The sequence below is a fragment of the Loxodonta africana genome, chromosome 3 (genome assembly GCF_030014295.1).
Source record: "Loxodonta africana isolate mLoxAfr1 chromosome 3, mLoxAfr1.hap2, whole genome shotgun sequence".
In the NCBI taxonomy this organism is placed as follows: Eukaryota; Metazoa; Chordata; class Mammalia; order Proboscidea; family Elephantidae; genus Loxodonta; species Loxodonta africana.
This window is the reverse complement of record NC_087344.1, coordinates 37,205,271-37,225,476: the sequence shown is the minus strand read 5'-3', so window position 1 is coordinate 37,225,476 and position 20,206 is coordinate 37,205,271. Positions and strand designations below refer to the sequence as shown.

The 20,206-nt window shown below is 56.2% G+C and overlaps 1 protein-coding gene across 1 annotated transcript in view; it reads right to left on the bottom strand.

The window, feature by feature from the left end:
* Positions 1-2,973: 2,973 nt before the first annotated feature.
* The window catches only part of PRDM16 (PR/SET domain 16), a 446,538-nt gene continuing 429,305 nt past the window's right edge, over positions 2,974-20,206 (bottom strand). Inside the window, exons 12-17 of the mRNA XM_064281129.1 lie at positions 19,807-19,884; positions 13,131-13,300; positions 12,293-12,467; positions 8,578-8,814; positions 7,590-7,764; positions 2,974-6,307 (exon numbers count right to left, since the gene is read on the bottom strand). Of these exons, the coding sequence (XP_064137199.1) occupies positions 6,173-6,307; positions 7,590-7,764; positions 8,578-8,814; positions 12,293-12,467; positions 13,131-13,300; positions 19,807-19,884 (970 nt within the window). The 3' untranslated portion in view covers positions 2,974-6,172. The remainder of the gene's footprint in view (positions 6,308-7,589; positions 7,765-8,577; positions 8,815-12,292; positions 12,468-13,130; positions 13,301-19,806; positions 19,885-20,206) is intronic.

Genomic DNA, 20,206 nt, shown 5'->3' with positions numbered 1-20,206 from the left:
TTTGGGGGTGGAGGGCATGCTGCCCACCCACCACCCTCTGCAGTTTGGTGGGAGAGGAGAAGCCAAGGGCAGGATGGTTGTTGGTATGAGAGCATCCCCAGCGCTTGGAAGCTGCCTCCTGGTGGCCCAAGTGGCCGGGAGGTGGTGGCAGGTGAAAAAGGGTGAGGTCCAGAGCTGTGGCGAGGAAGGCGAGCAGAGGGTGAGGTAGGGAGGATTCCCTGAGGTGGGGTGACCAGGAAAACATCAGCATTGGGGATGGCTGGTAACCAACAGGTGTCTGTTCACCCTGGATGTAAATTTTATTGTGAGCTTAAGCTGCTCATACATGGTGCTTGCCTACAGAAGACACCAGATGAAGACACCACCAGGCCAGTGGACATGGATTCTGCAGCTCTCTGTGCAGGCCTGTGTTTAGGGAGCTGGTGGGGAGCAGGAAGAGAGAGGAGAGGCTGTGGGGACCCAGCTCCAGTGTCCTGGGGACTGCGATGATGAGGTGACAGGGAGGAGTCAAGAGGAATTCAGAGGCCCAGCAGGGCGGGGAGGATTGGGCAAGGCTGGTCCAGAGGCTGCAGACCTAGGGGATGCCGGGACATTAGCTAGTCTTTGCCAGCAGGGAGCAAAGTGGAGATGCACATGGGTGGGAAGGGCTTGAGGAAGTCCCTGGGTGGGCTCCAGAGGTCTCTGGGTCAGAGCAGAATTAGGGGGAGGTCTGGCTCCCCAGAGGCAGGTGGGCCATGGGAAGGAATCCCGGGGCCCCAAAGAGGAGGAGCCCCTGAGGGAGGCCCAGGCCTGCTCTCCTGGACCTCAGGGCATTGGCTCAGCCCCCACCTTTCTGGCTACTGTCTGGGGTCGGGGACATGTAAGAAGCAAGGGGTGTTGGTGGGTATAGCCTCCATGGAGGGCTGGCAGGTAGGGAGGGTGGGGGAGTCCACATTTAGGGAGAGTAAGCTGGGGACTGACCATGCAGGGCAGGTTCTATTTCTGCATGTGGGAATGCTGGGCCACTGGGTTGCTGTGGGCCAGTGTTCATCGGGGTGTGGGCTCTGGAGGCTGCCACACCTGGAGATTTTCATACCTGGGGGCCATCATACCTGGAGGCTGCCACACCTAGAGGATATCACACGTGGAGGCTGTCATACCTGGAGGCTGAGACCCTCACTGGGGTGTCTCTGGGGACTTGGTACCCTCCTAGAGCTCATTCTCCTTGTCTGGAAAATGGGAATACCAACGGTATCTTCCCTCGTGGCAGTGTGTGTGTAGGGTGGGGTTAGCTCACGCAGACCCGAGCCTGGCGCCATGATGCCTCAGTCAGGCAGGTGAACTGCCCACCAGTGAGCTCCGCCCCCTCATCTGTCCTCCCATCCCAGTAACGCTCCTAGCACCAGGCTTAGAAAAGCACACAGGTTTATTGCATATCAATCTCACGTATAAATTCCTTGTAGCATCGGAAAGATTACATTTGGTATACAGTCCTAGTCTACATCGTGAACCTCAAATCAGCGTCTCCTAGGCGTCATGGTAAAGAAATGTCTCTACACAAGTACATTTGCCTTTATCACAAGCATCAAAAGGAAATCTGCCGAATCGCCCGGTTACTGATTCCCGACAGGCCAAGTCTCGTATTAGCCGATTCTCCCACAGCGACTTCCACATTCTTTAGAACTGCGCCTCGTTTGGCTTCGGCAGTTCAGGACTGCTGGTCTCGGACGAAGACCCTAATCACATAGTCAATAAGTGCATCTATGGAGTTTTCCTTTTAATAAAAATTTCACAGACAGACACGATAATGACTGCTACACACGCGCCATGCACAATTTCCTTATAAACAGAAGCAATTTACAACCAAGAGAGACACAGGACAAGCACCAGCCTCCTTCTCAATGGTTTCTCTTTCTTTTTTTTTTTTTTTTAAAAAAAACATTATATGAAAACAGACATTTACATTTGATTTCTTTTTCAACACTATACAATTCTAAAAGAAAAAAAAAAAAAACCCCAACAAAACAAAACACAAAAACTAGACCAAATCTGTATGTAACATTGGCAGACAGGGGACACACAATATACAGGTTCTGGATCCTCGCAAGCACTGTATACATGTAGTGGTACACGTACACGTGTGATTTGAAATTACGCTTTCCAATGTGGGAGCTCAGCTCTCCTCGTCGTGGGGAGAGCAATGTGAACGCAAGACGCATGGAAAGCAATCTTCGGGATGACTGTGTCCACCCTTGAGTTGCACATCTGGCAACTGAAGCTGCCTACTTCTTTTTTTGATTTTTCCCAAAGTGGTTAATACGGATCTGAGACAGAAAAGAAGCGAAACGACAATGGAATGGGTGGGAGCAGAGGGACTCTTCTTGGAAGAATGCAAGAACGTCCTCGTCACAGTATTACTCATCGCTACGGAGACACAGTTTCATGGCTTCAATACCCGGCTGACCACCACTGACCAGGAGCAGCTGTGTCCTCGGATTCCTGGCCGGAGGGGGAGCATGGTCCCTGGCTCCAGGCGGCGGTACAGGGCGCCCCCCTCTGTGGCTCCCACCCCCTCAGCCCTCCCCCGGGACATCGGCGCAGTGAATACAGCTCAGTAGGTTTCAGTCACGGGGATGGGGGCAGGGTCCACTCCAGTGCTTCAAGACTTCGAGTCTAAAACACGTGATATGTACTTAGGCAAGTGCTTTGCGAACGCTCACTGGGGAAGCAGCTAAGGCAGAGAAGGCCAAGGGCTCTGAGTTTCCAAGGGCAGACTTCGGGATGTGGAGGTGGCAGCCAGTCAAGCCTGGGCGGACCAGCTGCCCTCATGGCCTTGCAAGGAAAGGCCATGAGGGTGGGGTAGTCTCTCCAGCCATGCTTGTGCCCACCCATCCTCAGAGCCACACCCCCAGGGCCTGGGCAGCCCTAGGAGCACCCTCCCTGGGTTAGAATCGGGGGGCTTCCTGGGTCACACTGCAGAGAGGCCTGCCTGGACAATAGGCTCCCTAGTCGTTCTGGGAAGGGAAGCAGCAGTGGGGGCTGGGGTCAGAGGGGCAGGGGGAAAGTTGCTAGGAGGCTTTCCCTTGGATGTCATTTTGGGGCTGAGTGTGGATAACCCAAAACAGTTAGCTTCAGGGCAGCAGTTGGGGCAGGACAGAAGGGCCCTGGGCCTTGGCATACCTGGCTGGATGTGGCCCTGGCTTGTAGCCCCTGACCCTGGACACCGCCTGCTGATACAGCTATCAACCAGCCAGGGACACCTGCACCTCAGCCCTTGCTGGTGATTCCAGGGCCTTCTGGGTTCGCTGGATATGCCACCTTGTGGCTGTGGAGGCTAGGACTTCCAATCCCCCCACCTGCCCTGTGCTCCCTCATGGCCTCGTCTTTCCTGGCTCATAGGGGTGACATAGGCATCACTGATGCCAGGTGCAGGGCCTGGTGGTGCTGGGGCTGGTGCCCAAGCCCACTGCCGAGAGGAGCCGGGAGGGCAGGTCTTGCTATAGTCAGGGCAATGCTGAGCTGCTGAGGCAATGTCTTGGGGATGCCCCAGGCCCCATAAATAAGTGCTTTCTTGTCAAGGGTCAGAGGACAGAACCCCCCCTCCCCCAAACCTGCCAAGTGCTTGGACCCATGGGGCTGACAGCTCAGAAGAACCTGGGCTTGCTGCCGTCGTTTTCAGAGGGACAAAAATATATGATTTAAAATGGGTAATGGGTGCTTTTAGGGAAGGGGGAGGAAGGAGGCTGACAGAGGAGGTGACCAGGAACCCAAACCACGATAGAAGGCAGCAGAGCCCCTCCCCTGTTCTGCCTCTGCGAAAACATACTTGCAGTCTCCATCCATTCAAACCCCCTAGCCAGAGAGCCGCACTGAAAAAAAAAAAAGCACACACCTGATTCTTGAGCAGAACAAATCATATAATTTGGATTTAAGAAGCGGGGTGTTTGTGTCTGAGGTTGGGTTTTTGAAAGGCCCAGATTAAGGGGACTTGATGAACGTGGCTGAGGGTATGTTTTGGGGGGACAGTCATGAAGAGGTGGGGTGTGTTTCCAAATTGTTATCGAGGAGGTCTGCAGCTAGCCCTGTCCCTTTCCCTTGAAGCCTCTCCTCAGTGGTCCCAGAAGACCTGTCCCCAGACCACACCTGCATGCACATGCCTTTAGCTCACACACAGGGGGCGCCACTCAGCCTGGCTGCCTGGTGCGGTTTTAACGCACTTGTGACCCCAGGGTTGCTGTGTCCTGTGAGGACCTTCTGACGCAGGTTTCTCGTGGAAACCTGCAGGGTCCCCCACTTACAAGGACGATTGCCTGGCCTGGTGCAGCCTGGGTGGCACAGACACCCTTGCCTGGACACTCCTTGGAGACACGCATTGAAGACATGTGTCCCTAAATGGGGCAGCACCACCACACTCTCTATGGGCAACTTGGGCGATTTTTCCTCTTCCAAACAATAAAAGAAATAAATAGAACACTCGTCTTCAACGCAAATGCAACTGAAATGCAAATTGAACAAAAACACGTGATTGTCTGGAATCGGGGCAGGGAGGCAGGGACAGCAGGGACAGCAGGACTCGCCGGGGGGGTGCGGGGGTATTTGGCACATCAACAATCACCCCACTCCCTGGTTATTGATCACACAACACACAACCTCATCACACAGTTTTGGTCCTTCACTGGGTACTTATATTAACATCACTTCTTCACAATAAGGATGTCTAATGCCAAAAGTACTGTTAAGGAAGAAATAAAATAGGAAAAGAAATGAATTAGAAAAAAATTACAAGTTATATACAGAATTAAGGGAAATCCCATCTGGGAAAGCATTATTATTTTCATTTGGCCCCTATGGGAATAATTTAAAGCCCATCTGAGTGGAGAAGGACGACCTGTCCCTGTGAAGATGGAGCTGTCCTCTCCCTGTGTCGGTCACACCTGGATGTCCTCCTGTTGCCAAGAGCCTGGGCCATTGGGAGGTGAGTGTCCGTCCAAGTTGCAGGCACAGGGAGAGCTTGGTGGCTTGGTGAAGTGGCCTTGTGAGCACTCCCCCACAGAGAGGGCCGGAGGCTGCGGTTCACTTCCTGCTGTCTGTCTGACTGGGGTTGGGTGGGGGTGGTCGGATGGAGGCCCGGAACTCGGTCAGCAGGCCCTTCTGAAGGGTGGCCTCGGGGATGAGCACAGGTGGCCGAGGCACAGATCTTGGAATGAGAGTCGGGTGCCTGTTGCATCTCCGCCACCAGCTCCTGATGTCCCCAGACAATTGGGGGTCTTGGAAGAGGGCTGTGGATTCCTCCAGAGCCTCTCACAGATGATACAACGTTAGGCTTGTCTCCCGGCCTGGCTCCAGTCAAGCCTGCATTCAGGATGGATAATTAAGAATTTCTCGGCCGAACTGTACTCTGATAGCGCTGGCCGGAGTCAGTCCCACACCTCTCAGCTCTGCCTTGGGGGCCCCTGGGGGCCCCTTGGCTTATACAAATACGGTCAGAGACAGAAAATGTCTCTGTTATAGTACAAAGAGCACACCCGAATCCCGCGCTGGCCCGAGGCAGGCTTGGGTTTGCAAATGAGCTGAGATCTCCGAGCGACTTGAAAAATCACTTCTTAAAAAACAATTTGCAAGTCATTTTTGATTTTTTTAAAAATACTGTCTTTTAAAACCACATGCTTAAAGAGACTCTGGAGTTGATAAGGTTACCAAAAGGGGTTTTGGTGTAGTTTTTGTTATAAAAATCTTTTGAGGGATTGACCTCTTTGGAGCACACCAGGGTCTGTCTACTTCCTTCCAAGAAACCGTGCAATGCCCGAAAGTGGCCCCTTGGCTTCCATTTGCGACTGAATTCCACCCATCCTGCGAGGCAAGTCCCCTGAGCTGGACAGGATGCTGTGTGTGGTATCAAGACTTAATGGTACTTTTAAGAACGATCCTTAGAGAGAGTGAAACTACAACTGCTTCAGGGGCTTTTGGGTTCTGAGTTTTCATCTGAAGAGTTGGGACTGAGTCATGATGGGTGCGGGTTGACGCTGAGGAGTGGCCAGACGCAGGTGACAAGGGGCCTCCCTGGCTCCAGGCTGGGCGGCTGCCTGAGGCCCTTGCCTCCACCTTGCACCGTGGGCTGCTGGGACTTAGTTGGGACGTCGGGGGGGCCCTGCTGCCTCCCTTTGGACTTGGACCCCAGCAGCTCCTGGGCTTCTCAGAGGTGGTTGATGGGATTGAAGGCTCCGGACTCCGACGTGGCACCTGCCATGTTCAGCCAAGCATCCAGTGAGGTCTGGGAGGGAGTGTGAAGAGGGGCGTCCTCAGAGAGGGACAGCATCATTGCATACGCCTGGCAGGGGCGGGGGGGGGAGGGGCAGACAACACACAGGACGGGCAGGTGAGCAGGGAAGGTGGGGCCTGCTGACCCCAGGCCAGCCACTCCCTGCCTCTCCCACCTCCTGCTGCCCCATGGTCAGGCTCCCACTGGTCCAGGCCAGGAGGGGCCAAGACCACAGAGGCTGACCCCCACCACTGGCCAGGGAGAGGGAGAGGCCATCGATAAGGTGGCGGGAGTGTTGAGGCCCTGGGCTGAGTTTCTGTGAGTGATGCTGAGACACCACTGTCAGCAGGCCCCCAGGGCACAAGGGTCTCCCTCAGCCTCTTGGGGTGCATCCACCCCTGCAGCCACCCCCAGTTTCTCTGCCCTGGTGATCAGATCAGCAAATCTTAGGGCCAGGGTCTGCTTCAGGCGGCCCTGGGAATTGGCAGTGGTTACTGCTGTGACCCCATGCTGACACCGGGTCAGGGGTCTGTGAACATCTATGAGGGAACCTGGCGGGTCTGGGGGGCTGCTTTTGACAACTGTGAAGACCCCACAAAACAACTTCTAGGGAGGGAAATGCAGTGTTTCTGGGCCACTGGGATGTTGGGGAATGCAGGTGGTCTAGTGCGTGGCATCTTTCTGCCACGAGCCACAGAGCACGAGGGACACAGCTGCTCGGGGCTGCTGGGCGGGTGGGGTGGGGGTGGGAGGAAAGGCTGGGCTTACCCCACAGAGCTAACACTGACAGAATTAGTAAAGACACAGACAGACAGACAGACGGCTTCTGCAGAGACTCAGGTGGGCCCGTTCTTCCCGGGCAGGTTGTAGAGAGCCCAAGGGGACCTCCCCCGCCCCGGACTGGAAAGAACCAGGAAGCAGGCCCTGTGGTCACCTACCCTAGGGAAATACCTGGAAACAGTGACCACCTGCTGGGCAACTGCCCTTGAGAAGATTCTGGGGCAGCTGGCCACCTGCCTGGGTCAGAGAGGGGGACACCTGGCACAGGTGTGTGGCTGGAGGCCTCCCTGCTCATGCCCACCTCCTACTGGGTGAGAAGGCAAAGTGACCACACTTTCATGGGCTCCTCCAGAGGGAGCACCATTGCGAGGGCCCACCATGTCATTCTGCTCTGAGTTTCTCCTGTTCCATCCCCTGAATGTGGCGGGAAGTGGCCACGTGGGCCAATCAGATGGGCAGGGCAGGCATGAAGTGGGCACAGTAGGGGTGGATGCTGGGCTGCCCCACCGGGAGGCGTCGTGGCCAGGGCGTGGTGGAGGGCGGGGAGGGCAGGGCTCTGGCGGGTACCTACCTGGTTCTTAACCTGCCTGTACAGGGTCTGTTTTAGAGCCTCAGAGTCTAAGGTGGAATTAAACACATCTTTAACTTCAAATGCTTCCTCAGCTGCTTTGCGGAGGTCCAGCCCCTTCCCAAAAGTCGACATCGGCTCCAAAGCTAACAGACCGCCTTCTTCCTCCTCAATACACCTGTGCCAAGGACCGGGGGACCTGGGGTTAGCTGGGCTGGCCTCTGGCCCTCTCTCTGATGCCGCCGGCTGGCTCTGGGCCTGCATGCATGCCCAGTGCTCCGCGAGCCACATGCACAAGGAGACGGACACACTGACACATGGACACCTGGACACGAAGCCACATGGTGAAAGCATGAGTGCTGGTGGACGGTTTTGGGTGGGATACGTGCACACGTGTTGCAGGCAGCAGGTGGGGCTCAGGTCTCAGAGGCGGGATAAGAAGGAAGCCTTATTCCCCAAGGTGAGGCACTGGCCTGCCCCGGAGGGCCCGGGGTTCCCTCTCCCAGGGCCCTGGGGCAACAGCTGGGCTCTCTAGGGGGGCTCTGGGTACCACCATGTCTCCCTAGACGGGTCTTGGGGGATGGCAGTGCCACTCAGCACAGGATATAGGTGGGGACAGTGCCCCAGCCTGCTGGACCTCCAACCGTGGTGCCTGCCCCACCCTGGGCAGTTCTCGGAGGCCAGCTGGCCCTGCCTGGTGGACAGGCGTGTGAGGTACACTACAGGCCCGAGACTCCACGTATGAGCACACGGTAATGCCTGCCTGGCCCACACTTGATCCAGGCCTCTAGAAGTCCCCCAGCGGTGGGTGTGTTGGGGGACCCGACTGTTTTCCCTGGCCCAGCCTCACCCCAGCCTGCGTGCAAACGCTCCGTGGTGGAGTCGCCTGCTGGAATGGGGGCGCATCCGTGGCTGAGAAGTGAGACACCCTCACGCCGTGCAGCCTCCTGCCCCCTCCCCACATGCCGTGGGTGGCAGGACCAGCACCCACCTCCGCGTGTGGTCGAAGCCCACGGCCAGGGGAGCTGGTGGCTCCTCATCCTCCTCATCCTCGTAGGCGCCCTGTGGCTCAGGCGTGGGGGACGCGGCGTCGTCCTGGGACTTGCCCGCCAGGCTGTCCTCGTCCTCCTCCTCCAGCTCCTCCTCCTCCTCTTCCTCCACGTCCTCTGGCTTCTCATCAGCCAAGCCGGGGCCCTGGGGGGGACCGTCCAGGTCCTGGATCTCTGGCCTGAAACCACACAGAAGGACGTTGGCCGTACTCAGGGGCCAGGGACTTGCCCCTTGGATGGACCCCAAAGGCCAGTGGCTCAACTCTGGCTGGTTCCTCCCCCCACCATGCCCCCCAGCTCCTCTGAAGACAGCTTGCATGTGTGGTCACAAAAATACAGGTCTCTTTGTGTCCTGGACCAGCTTGTCTTCTCCCTTGGCCTCAGTTTCCTTCTGTGGAGTGGAAAAGGCTATAGTCTAAGGTCGTTGGGATGCTGTGTCCTTTGTGTACAGACAGGGCCAGGGGCGGAAACAGGGATGGGGCAGGGGTGGGGCAGGGTGGGGGCTCTCCAGTGGCTCTTGCTGCGTAGTGTAGGCATCCACGGGTTCTTGGCACATGTAGGGGGCGGGGGGAGCAGACTGTGCCTGGTCCCTTATGTTGGGTGGCAGTCCTGGGAGCTGGCACCACTGCCCAGGGCTGCACGATGCAGCCCCTCAGGGGAGGCTCAGGCCCAGAGGTGGGCAGGCAGAGCCCTGCCACAGCCTCATGACCAATGCTTTCTCCTCCTGATAGCTGAAAGGACATAAGGACAGGGTGGTGGCCTCCTATGGGGGACAGCATTCAGGACTCCAGGGTTCTAAAGATCAAAGGGTGGGCCCCAGCTGCCCCCAAAACTGTTTCAGCACAGAGGAGTGTGCTTCTGAGCTCCTGACAGAGTCCCCCTGATGGAGTTCCCCCTGATGGAGTCCTCCCAATCCCCCTGATGGAGTCCCCCTGATCTCCTGATGGAGTACCCCCTGACGGAGTCCCCCCTGGTCCCCCTGATGGAGTCCCCCGATGGAGTCCCCCCTGATGGAGTCCCCCTGATCCCCCTGATGGAGTCCCCCCGATGGAGTACCCCCTGCAGCCAGGCCCCGCCCCTCATGTCTGAGTCACTGCAGGTCCAAAAGTGGAGCCTTTCCCACGCCAGCTCCTCCCTATTAGGAGTAAAGTCCGTTGGCATGGGCAGCTTCTCCTCTCCTTCAGGATGTGCTGCTGGGGTTCGTCCTGAAGCCCATGACCAAGATGTCTGCTTCAGGGTGAGGGGCCCTGAGGCCACTGGACCACGGCATGGGGGCAGTGTTCTGGGAGTTGCAGAGGGACATCGAGGCAGGCAGGTGTGTCCCCGAGCGCAGGGCTAGCTGGCTGGGATGCAGGCCTGGGTCAGAGCCTCTGGACCCTGTTCCTGCCTATTCTCTCAAGGGCCTCATAGTCCAGCACTTGGGGGACAATGGGAACCCTATTCTTGGTACTGGCGATTCACAGTTAAATGGGGTCTGAATGTCCTGTGGCTGCTGCGACAAAGTACCACACACTGGGAGGTGTAAAACAATAGGACTTTATTGTCTCACAGTGCTGGAGGCTGGGAGGCCATGATCAGGGTGTTGGCCTCACGGGTTCCTTCTGAGGCCCTGAGGGCCTGTGCCTGCCTCTCTTTCAGCTTCCGGGGGCTCCAGGCGTTCCTTGGCTTGGGGCTGCATCACTCCAATCTCTGCCTAGGTGGTCACGCGGCCATCTTCCCTCTGTCTGTCTGTCTCTTCTCCTCTTTTACAGGACACCACACAGCTGAGGTGAGGACTCACCCACCCTACGCCAGCATGGCCTCGTGTTCATTTAACCTATTACATCTTCAAAGACCTATTTCCAAAGAAGGTCATGCTCATAGGTACCAGAGTTAGGACTTCAATATATCTTTTTTGGAAGACACAATTCACCCCATAACAAATGGCAATATAGCAGGCCATCTCTGAGTCATCACTGACGTTCAAATGAAGAGCCATGTCTGGGATGCACACGTGGAGGGCCGGAAGCTGGAGGACGACTCCTGGGTCACCAAGTCTCAGGCTGACTCCAAGTCTGGACCTCCATCTTTCTGATTTCCCGTGTGAAGAAGTACCAAAGGGAATGGAGAGTAGGCCCCTCACGAATCATCACCAGCACTGTGTGGAAGGGCCGTGCGCCAGCACAAAGATCACACACAGCAGGTTGCAAGGCGTGTCGTCTCATCAAAGCTGACCTTGCTGCGTGATTTTACGTGTAATCCCATTGTCCGCCACCCCCTGCACAGGATGTTTGCTCACTGGTAGGAGGTCTGCATCCAGAACGAATGCTTAGTGTGTGTATGCGTGTGTGTGTGTGTGTGTGTGTGTGTGTGTGTGGGTGGGTGGGTGGGGGGTCCCCACAGGGCTAAGTGTGGGGTCTGCATGGGACTGGCAGGCTGGTGGCAGCTACAGGCAGGGAGGGCACAGGGACAGTGTCCAAGCCTGGGGCTGTTGCCCTGGCTGGGAGATAAGGGGCTGTGTGACCAGGAAACCAGGCAGCCTCTGGGTTCTCATTAACGGTCACAGCAGGAATGTTGGTTCTGAATGAGACCAGATAGTCTTCAAACGGCCAGAAACGGACCTGCCGGCATCCCTACCACTTGGTGCGGTAACGTGGCTGAGGTCAGGATTGGCCGACTCATGCCAACCTTGACTGTGGTTCTCAGGAATGGTGGGGAGGCTCCAGAACAAGGCCAGCTGAGCCCTGGGAGCCGGGAAGGACAGGCCAGCTTCTCTCCCTGAGCTCGCCTCCCCTCGCGGCCTGAGTTTCCCTCTGCGGTTACCTCTCACAGCCCCGGGGTTTGGAGAGCCTCTGGTTCTCTGCCAGCTGGTCTGCAGTTAGTGTTTGCCCAAGGAGAACCCTGTACTGGGTGTCTGATGCATCTTTCCAGAAGGAAGGGGCCCCAGATAAATGACAGCTGGTAAGCCCCGGCACCGGAGGCTGTGCAGAGCACCCTCAGCATTCATGAACCCAAATTCTGCTGTTTTCCTGCTGCATACATGTGTGTATGTGCACATGTCCGTGCATATGTGTGTGTGCATCTGCATGCCTGTGCACACCCATGTGTGCGTGTGTGCGCAAGTGTGCACTCACGTGTGCATGTGCGTATTTGTACACATGTGTGCACACATGTATGTGCATGTGTGTGCAAGTGTGCACCCACATGCGCATGCGCACACGCATGTGTTTCACATGAAGCAGACTTCTGTTTGAAAACCATTAGTTCCTTGGATTAAACATAAATGTTCTTGTGTTTCATGTTTCGGAAGCACAGTTGAACCTGGAGCAGGAGCCCTCACCTGGCTGTTGTTAGTCTGTGCATCTGTTCACAGCTGGGTCAAACAATATCAGCTATCATTCGGGCGTGTGTGCCAGGCTCTATGCTTAGCATGCAACACGCATGGTCTTGTTTGTTCCCTGACAGTCCCTGGTGCTTATCACCCTCTCCAGATGGGGAAACGGCGGCAGGGAAAGCTTCCAGGAGGCTGAACTATGGCCTCACTCTGTTGCGCTGCCTGGTCCCCAGTCCTGCTGTGTGCTGGGGTTAGGAGGAGAGGTGTGTGGCTCCACGTGAGCACAGCCACATGGGGCAGGCAGGGGTCAAGACCCCTCCTGTGGCTCCGGCGATTTCCCTTACCGTTTGTCTGTCCGAGTTGATGCTTGGCTCATCTCACTATTGGCAATAAAGTTTCTGATTTCGGAGAAATAGGAGTCCTCTTTCTCATCTAAAAGTGCGTGGTTGTCCGACTCGGAGGTGGGGGAGGAGGCACCGGTCCCAAGGTGGTTCGTGAGGACCCCGGAGTGCTGGCTCACTGTGGGGGCAGGGTGGGCAGGGGATGTTAGAGAGGGCCCTGCATGGAGCAAACCCATCCTGGGGGGTCTCAGCCATGGGAGCAGGCACAGGGTGCTCTTGGGAAGCCTTAGAACATGAGATTCTCTTTCATGAAAGGGGCTTTGCGGGTGTCCCTCAGCCTTCTTGTAGGACCAGCATGTGCTCCCCTTTCTGCATTGTGCTCCCTTCCTCTCCTTCCCCTCTGCTCCTAATGGCCCTTCCCCTGCCCCCCATCTCCTTTCCTTCTACTCTCCCCTCCCCTCCCCTCTCCTCCTACTCTCCCTTCCCCTTCCCTCCCCCCTACTCTACCCTCCCCTCTCCTCTCCTCCTACTCTTTTCTTCTTGCCCTTCTCCTCCCCTCTCCTCTTCTTCTCCCCTTTCCTCCCTTTCCCTCCTCTCCCTTCCCTTCCTCTCACTTCTCCACTCCCTTCTCTTCCCTCCCTTCACCTCTTCTCCCCACTCCTCCCCTCCTCTCTCCTCCCTTCTCCTTCTTCCTCCCCTCCCTCCCCCACCTCTCACACTCTCTCCCCTCGCCCCCTCCTCCCATCTGCTTCTTTCTTTGTCCTACACACACCCTTACCACCTTGGTAGGGCTGCCCCAGGCCCCGCTGCCCGCGTGGTCCCACTTGTCCCACTGCCCCACCTGGCACGTTCTCATGTTCGTGCTTCTTGAGGTGTCTGTCCAGATTGGTCTGCTGCCCGAAGCACCGATTGCACAGATGGCACTTGAAGGGCTTCTCCTTGTTGTGAATGTTCCGGACGTGCCGCTGCAGGTTGGAGGAGATGCTGAAGGAGCGGTCACAGTACTTACACCTGGAAGACACATGCCGGCCTGAGAGGTGGTCTGTCCAGCCATGGGTGGACCTCCCTGGGTCCCCAGGGGAGGGAGAGGGCCCAGAGGGCCCAGAAAGAACTCGGTCACTGCTTCAGAGGCCATCACGGGGACAGCAAGATCAAGCAACAGGAGGTGACACCAAAGAGGGGGGACAGGGAGCTGGGCTCCCCCAACTCCGCACTCTTGCAGAGGCCTGTGCTCACCTCTAGTGCCCCGCAGAACCTTAGAGCTGAAAGATGGCAATAGGGAAGCTGTCCCTAGAAACGGCACTGCTCAAAGCAGCAGGCATTTTCTCTCTGTTGTCCTGTGGGTGTGCGCATGTGCTGGAAGGGGGACCCTCTTCTGCCTCTTCCCTCTGGGGACACAGTGCCAGAGTCCCCAGCATCTCCCCTCCTTTGGGTCCACCTGGGGCTTGGTAGCCAGAGAGAGAAATGCCACCAATCGCCTCAAGAGGGCAGCCTTGCACTGTGGGAAACACGCTGGAGGCCGCTTTCCTGTGTGCCAGGCCAAGATCACTGGGGAGCTCCTGTAACCTCCTTCCAGCAACCTTCCTCCCAGGCAGGGTGACGCCTGCCCAGTGAGGGGTTAGAGGCCTGGCCTTGAGCAGGCCCTGTCTCATTTGGGGCCTCAGCTTGCCTATCCATTGACTAGGGGCTGGGGGCTGCTCTGGATGCTCTTCAGGGTCTTGACTTCACTGACAGTGAGGGGGCCCTGGCTGGTTCTTGTCCAACCGCCTCCCCTATGCGTCCCTTTTGGGTTGAGGGGCCCACAGCCTGCATCACATTGGGAAAAATCAAAGACGCCCCTCCCTCCAGATGCCTCATTTATCACAGCACTTCAAGTTTATTAAACAAGAAAATCTACCGCCGCAGAGTCATTGTAATGAACGATCCATGACATCTGTGGGGTCAATGGGGACCCTGAGATGAGGGGCCTAGGGCAGGGCACAGCCCCCACCACCACACTGGTGGCTCCAAAGGCAGGGAGAGAAGAGCGTTCTCGTACTTTAGAGGGTGGAGGCTGAGCTGGGGACCCCAGCAGTAATACACTGGGAAGCAAGAAAACCAAGTCAGAAACACAGATAGGGACAGGGCTATTCCTGGATAGAGGCCATTGTTTAAGGAGGAACTGTCTAACCCACAAGCTCTGCATTCGCCCATGTACCGCCTTGGGAGGGCGAGGGCCCCTTGTCATGGAGGAGGGCAAGGAACGGCCAAAGAGTGCTATTGAGAGGCGTTGCCACTGGCTCCTACGCCCAACTTGGTGACTGTCAATTGTGCACGTGTGTGTGCTGTGTATGTGTGTGCGTGTGTATGTGTAAGCACACACGTGTAGGTGTGTGTTCATGGGTGCACAACTGCGGGTGTGTGCACACGTGTGGGTGTGTGTGCATGTGTGTGTGGACGTGTGGGTGTGTTCATGCAAATGTGGATGTGCACATATGTTTGGGGCATGCACAGGTGCACGCATGTGAGGGTGTGGCCACACATGTGCACAGATGCAAGCTATGTGTGCACATGTGCATATGCATGCATGCACACACACCTGTGGGTGCATGTGCATGTACACACATGAAGGTGCGGGTGTGCACACACATGAGAGTATGCATGGATGTGCATACATGTGGATATGTGTGCATACGTGTGTGCATGTGTGCATATGTGCAGTGGTTGCCAGGCTTCCTCCCAGAAGTGCTTATCTGGCTCTCAGGGGCACATGAACACTTGATAAGTGTCTTCAAAAGACCACGGAGTCAAAAAGTTCCTGCTATTTCCAGCGTACGACATGGAGCCAGTCACATGCAGTGGCATCCTGGTGGGCAGGTCTTTCAGAGGCAGCACCTGTGTGCTACAGGGTAGGGGGTGTTTGTTCACCCACTGGGGTCTGCTCTCAGTGAGATGGCCTGAGTGCCTGCTATAGGGCCAGCCTTCACAGCCCCCAACCCTCACTTGGTGCTGATGGCCCCACACCAGGGCAGTGCACTGGTCACATGCACTTGTTCATGTGGTGGGGATGTGTCTGAAGACATCAGCCCTCCTGCTGCCCAGGGCCCCTCGACACCTGGACCAGGGCCAGGCCAGGAGGTGCTGTGTGCAACAGCCCCATGGGGCTGCTCTGCAGCCGAGAGCTGGGCTTGCAGAGGTCTAACGTCACAGAGGCCTTGCTGTGCTTCTCTGTGGTGAGGCCCTGGGGGCTCCCTGCCCGGAGGGTCTGACTGCCCATCAGTGCATCATTGCTGCACTTGCCAAGCACCATGGAGCTTCCAGGAGTCCTTGGAAGCTAAGCGTCTCTATGTCACCAGACCTAGGCCCCCATCCTACAGTTTGCTTGATAAAACCTGGAAGGTTTGATAATGGGGTCAACAGAGCAGGGGTGGCCCTATTAGAAGGGACTCCCTTTTGCCCAGACCCTTTTTCCGGGCTTGATGGCAGTGGCACCCCTCTGGGTCTCACATGGTACCATTCCTGGGGTTCACTCATTCAGTTCATAAAGCTTCTAAATACCATAACTTGGCTCCTTCCACAGTAAACAGGTAAAGAATGGTTTGGTATCTATAAAATAACTTTCCGGCCACAGCTATGGGCTGTTGTGCAAGTCAGCCTCCAGGGGACTGGCCTGGGGCCCTTTCTCCTTGGCCAGGTGAGCTGCCTCTGGGCATCTGGGCCCTAGGGGCTCTCAGGTTCTTGTCACTGCCTGCCTCCAGCAGCATCTTGAGCTCAGCCACCTGACTGGGACCCATCATGTCTGCAAAACCTGGGTGGCTGGCAGCTCCGTTCTCTTGGTCTGTGAATGAGAAACGGCTCCTGGTGGGGACTTGAGCCCTTAGCTGCTCCTCAGGGGTGCTTAGGACCCTCAGGCCCAGCGCTTCCAACACAAAGGTCCCAAAGGAGGAGTTTACATCCTATAATGTTCCCCCCATGATCTAGACAAACCCTTTAAACTCAGACACCCTGATGCTGCCCGGCTGGATGGCTGTCCTGTTCTGCTGTGCGTTTGTTCAGGAGAGACCTCTGTGTGTGAAGAGGGAGGCCAGGCCCATGCTGGCCTGGCCCAGCTGCAAGGGTGCTCGATCCACCAATAGGCTCCTTATAACGCACCCCTTTGGCACACTGCGTGCTGGACTGTTTGTCTGTCTATCCGTGCATTCACACAAACACAGTCACAGGCATCGCGTTCAGTTCTGTCTTTGGAAATCCAGAGCCTCTTTGAAAAGTTGCACTTGATGCTTCCTGCATGAATCCTGAGCACTGGGATCCCCAGGGAGAAACAGGCAGATACAGTGCTCGTTAATGAAGTCAGGGACAGGAGTGCTTTTGTGGGGCTCCCTCCGTCTCTTTCCCCTCTCCCCTGTCTCTGGGGCCTGAAGGGGGAGGGCGGTGGAGAGGTGTATTCTATTTGGTCTCTGAGAATCCTGAATGTGGTCCTCTCCTGGTTTTAATCTAAATAAATGACCCAGACCGAGAAGTCAATCTGAAATTTAGGGGCGCAGTGAGCCCAGGGCTGTGAGGGGCAGAGTTCTCTGTGCAGCTGGGATTTGCTTTGTAAATAAGCTGACAAGTGGCTAGTGAAATTTATGACTGGGCTGCAAAAAAAATCACACACCACTGAGCTCACGTGGAATGAGTGAGCACAGATTGGCCCAGCTGTGGCATCCCGTGGAGAGCACCCTGCTCCGGGGGAGTCCATGGTGGTGGAGATGGCAACGTGGGCTGGGGGGAAGGCAAAATGGCCAAGAGCCAGGCTGACAGCAGAGTCCCCCTGGGATCCGGCGGGGGCACCACCAGCTGTCACTGGGAGACCTGGTTTTGTCTGTTTTTTTTTAAAGTGGAGGAAGAGGGAACTCCTGGAAAGATGGCAGCATGAGCAGATCTAAGATCCTGACCTTCCTCCCAAGAACACCGAAAACTAGAATCCTGTGTAAGATCCCTAAGCAGTGCAAACAGTTTGTGCTGGACTACTAACCTAAAGGTCAGTGGTTCAAACCTACCCACGGGTGCTGTGGAAGAAAGGCCTGGCAATTTGCTTCTGTAAAGATGACAGCCAAGAAAACCTTATGGAGCAGTTCTATGATGTACACATAGGGTCGTCAGGAGTCAGAACCCACTCAACAGTAACGGTTTTTTTTAGAATCCCATATAAAGCAGGGGAAGACAAAGGAAGAACTTGTGAAACCCAACCCTAAAAATAAAGCTAAAAAACAAAGGGGACGTGTGTGAGCTACACACAGGCCCTACTGGGAGTGGAAACTGCACCCTCTCTGGTGGTCTGGCTTAAGGCAGTGATGGGGAGCCAGGGAGGAAATGAAGGAAGTATGTACGTTACAGACAGACAGGAGGCGAGCCTTAGAGCGAGATAAGCAGGTCCTGCCTGGAGCCATAGGACCTGGGGTGGGATTCATGGCTCCAGGAGGCAGAGTCCTGAGGAGACCGCTAAATGCAGCCGAGAGGACAGACGTGACACAGGGAAGTAGCCCCACCCACCATTCTCAAATCAACGGTTCTCTCTCCAACCCAAATCCTACAGCCCGCCACACTGGAGTCTTCGGATACAAGAGCGTCATGGAGTATAACGTCTTCCAGCTTCACTCCAAGATCTGTGACCTGGAAGCAGCTGAGAGCCAAGGACAGCTCGCCAGTGGGAGGTCTGCCCTTGCCTCCAGGATCCATACAAGTCACATCAAAGGGCCTTTCTCTCTCCCGCATCAGGGCTTTGAAACACTTCTGCATAATTTCAGACCATCTCAGGCAAGGGCTTAAAAGGAAGAAGGTTCAAATGTTGTTTGGGGTGACTCTCACATCACCCAGGCAGCCTCCAGAACAGTTGGCTTTCGAGGTATCTGCGTCAGTGCAGCCTCTCTGGGGCCTTGCAGCAGTGACTCACGTGGGCGCTGGCATGGCCGCCCAGCGAGCAGCTTCCTCCAGCCACACTCAGGGTTGCGCTTCTCCTCACGGGCTTCTGGGGACCAATGTTCATTCTACCCTCTTCCAGCTGAAAATCCTCCCAGTTTGCCAAGCAAGCACAGAAACCACCAGTGATGTCATAAAGGAGAGCTACCCACCCCCAGTTTCTCCTCCCAGACCTGCCTCGAGCCAGACGAAGGCAGGATTGGCAACACAAACTTTCATAACAATTATGATTACAAAAGGCGAAACTCACAGTTTGGAGCGAGCAACAGAAATCAATGATAATTAAATTCTTCTAGAAACAGGGCCCAGCCCTTTGGGGGCTCTTAGCACGCAATATTGTCCAGAAGTCGGTTTTCCCTTACAGAAACAACACACAGCTCTGGGAGAGGCCAGACCAAGTAAATCTTATAAAAATTGTCAGTAGTTATATTTTTTTTTGGGGGGGGTGTCTGTGTGTTGGGGGAATGGGGGCACTGGGCACAGATCTAGTCGATAGTCGAGCACTTTCTTTTGCCTGCTGGGGTGGACTCTGTCTGGGGATGCTGGTCACCTCTTGGGGTGCGGTGCCAAAGGCAGAGGGGTTGGCATGAGGTGCGTGAGAGACGGGGACACAGGACTTCAGGGCCTATCTTATCGTGCGGTCACTTCCCACTGGCCCTGAGCTCTGCCCCTTCTGTGTAGCCAGAGTACAGGAGTGGCCTTAGGCTATGAACTTATACCCAGGCCAGACTCTCCTCAGTCCCTGATGGTCACTGTTAACAGACACATGCTGCGAGTTACTAAGCTGGTCTCTGACATATAAATTAGCATTTCCTCAATTGGCCACACGGTGACTATCCCCTGAGAATCTTCAATGAAATGCCGACTCCCAGGCCCCTCCCGGGAGATATTACGGGAGGGCTGGGGAGGGCTTATGTGACCTCCCTCTGGCTCAGGCTTCTGTCTTTGAAATGGCCGCAATGACGCCTGTGTTTTGCTGAGGACACGGATTGGGGTGGGAGGGCGTACATTCCAACGGCTATGTGGGAGAGCCGGCTGCTCACGCCCAGGGGAGTGAAGCAGGAGTGGACACCCCTCTTCCATCCAGGGCCATCAGGGGACCCCGAGAAACTGCCCAGTGCACCCCACAACAGGACAGGGCCCACGTTTGCACGAAGGTCCTTTCCCAGTGTGAACAACGGGGTGGGGAGCAGCCGCACTGCTTGTGGGGTGAAGGCAGTGGGGTGGGGGTTAAACCGAGATTCTCTCCTGCATAGACTGCCTCGGGGTGGGGAGCCTGGCTTCTGGTCAACCCGCTCTGACTTGGAGCCCCCGGTACCACCCCAGCTGCTCCAGAGCATCCTCCTGTGTGAGCTTCTGGGCACCTCCTGCCTCCTCCTTGAAAGGTGGGTGAGAAGGGAGAGGCCCTGAGAATTACCAGACCCCAGGCCTCATGTGAGCGCCCCGATATTCAGCCTCTGCTCCCAGGGAGACAGCTGCACCCAGCAGGGAGCCTCAGGTGGCAGGTCAGAGGAGTGAGCTCATGGTGCCATCCCAGGCCCAGGGGGCACATCTCTCCCAAATCGGGCGCCTCCTACCTGTACGGCTGCTCCCCGGTGTGTGTCCTCAGGTGTCTTGTGAGATTGGCTGATCTGGGGAAGATCTTGCCACAGTACCTGGGGGTGGAGGGAGGTGGGAAGGGTGAGAGGGATGGTTAGGGCAGATGCAGCCTGCCTCCAGCACAGGACACTGAGGGGGGTTTCCAGCATGGTCCTCCCCATCCAGTATGCAGTGCCCTAGGTTTTACACCTGTATGTGGCCGCCCTGGCTGCTGAATCCAAGGCTTCCAAACCCTTCTAGCCCCTGAGGAGACCCCAGTTTACAGAGAAGCCTACCACATGCCCCAGGAACAGACAGGGCCAGTCTGCTCGGTCTACTTGGGCTGCATCCCCCGGTAGTGCCTCAACCCTTCAGCCCATTGGTGGCTGGAGCTGTCTC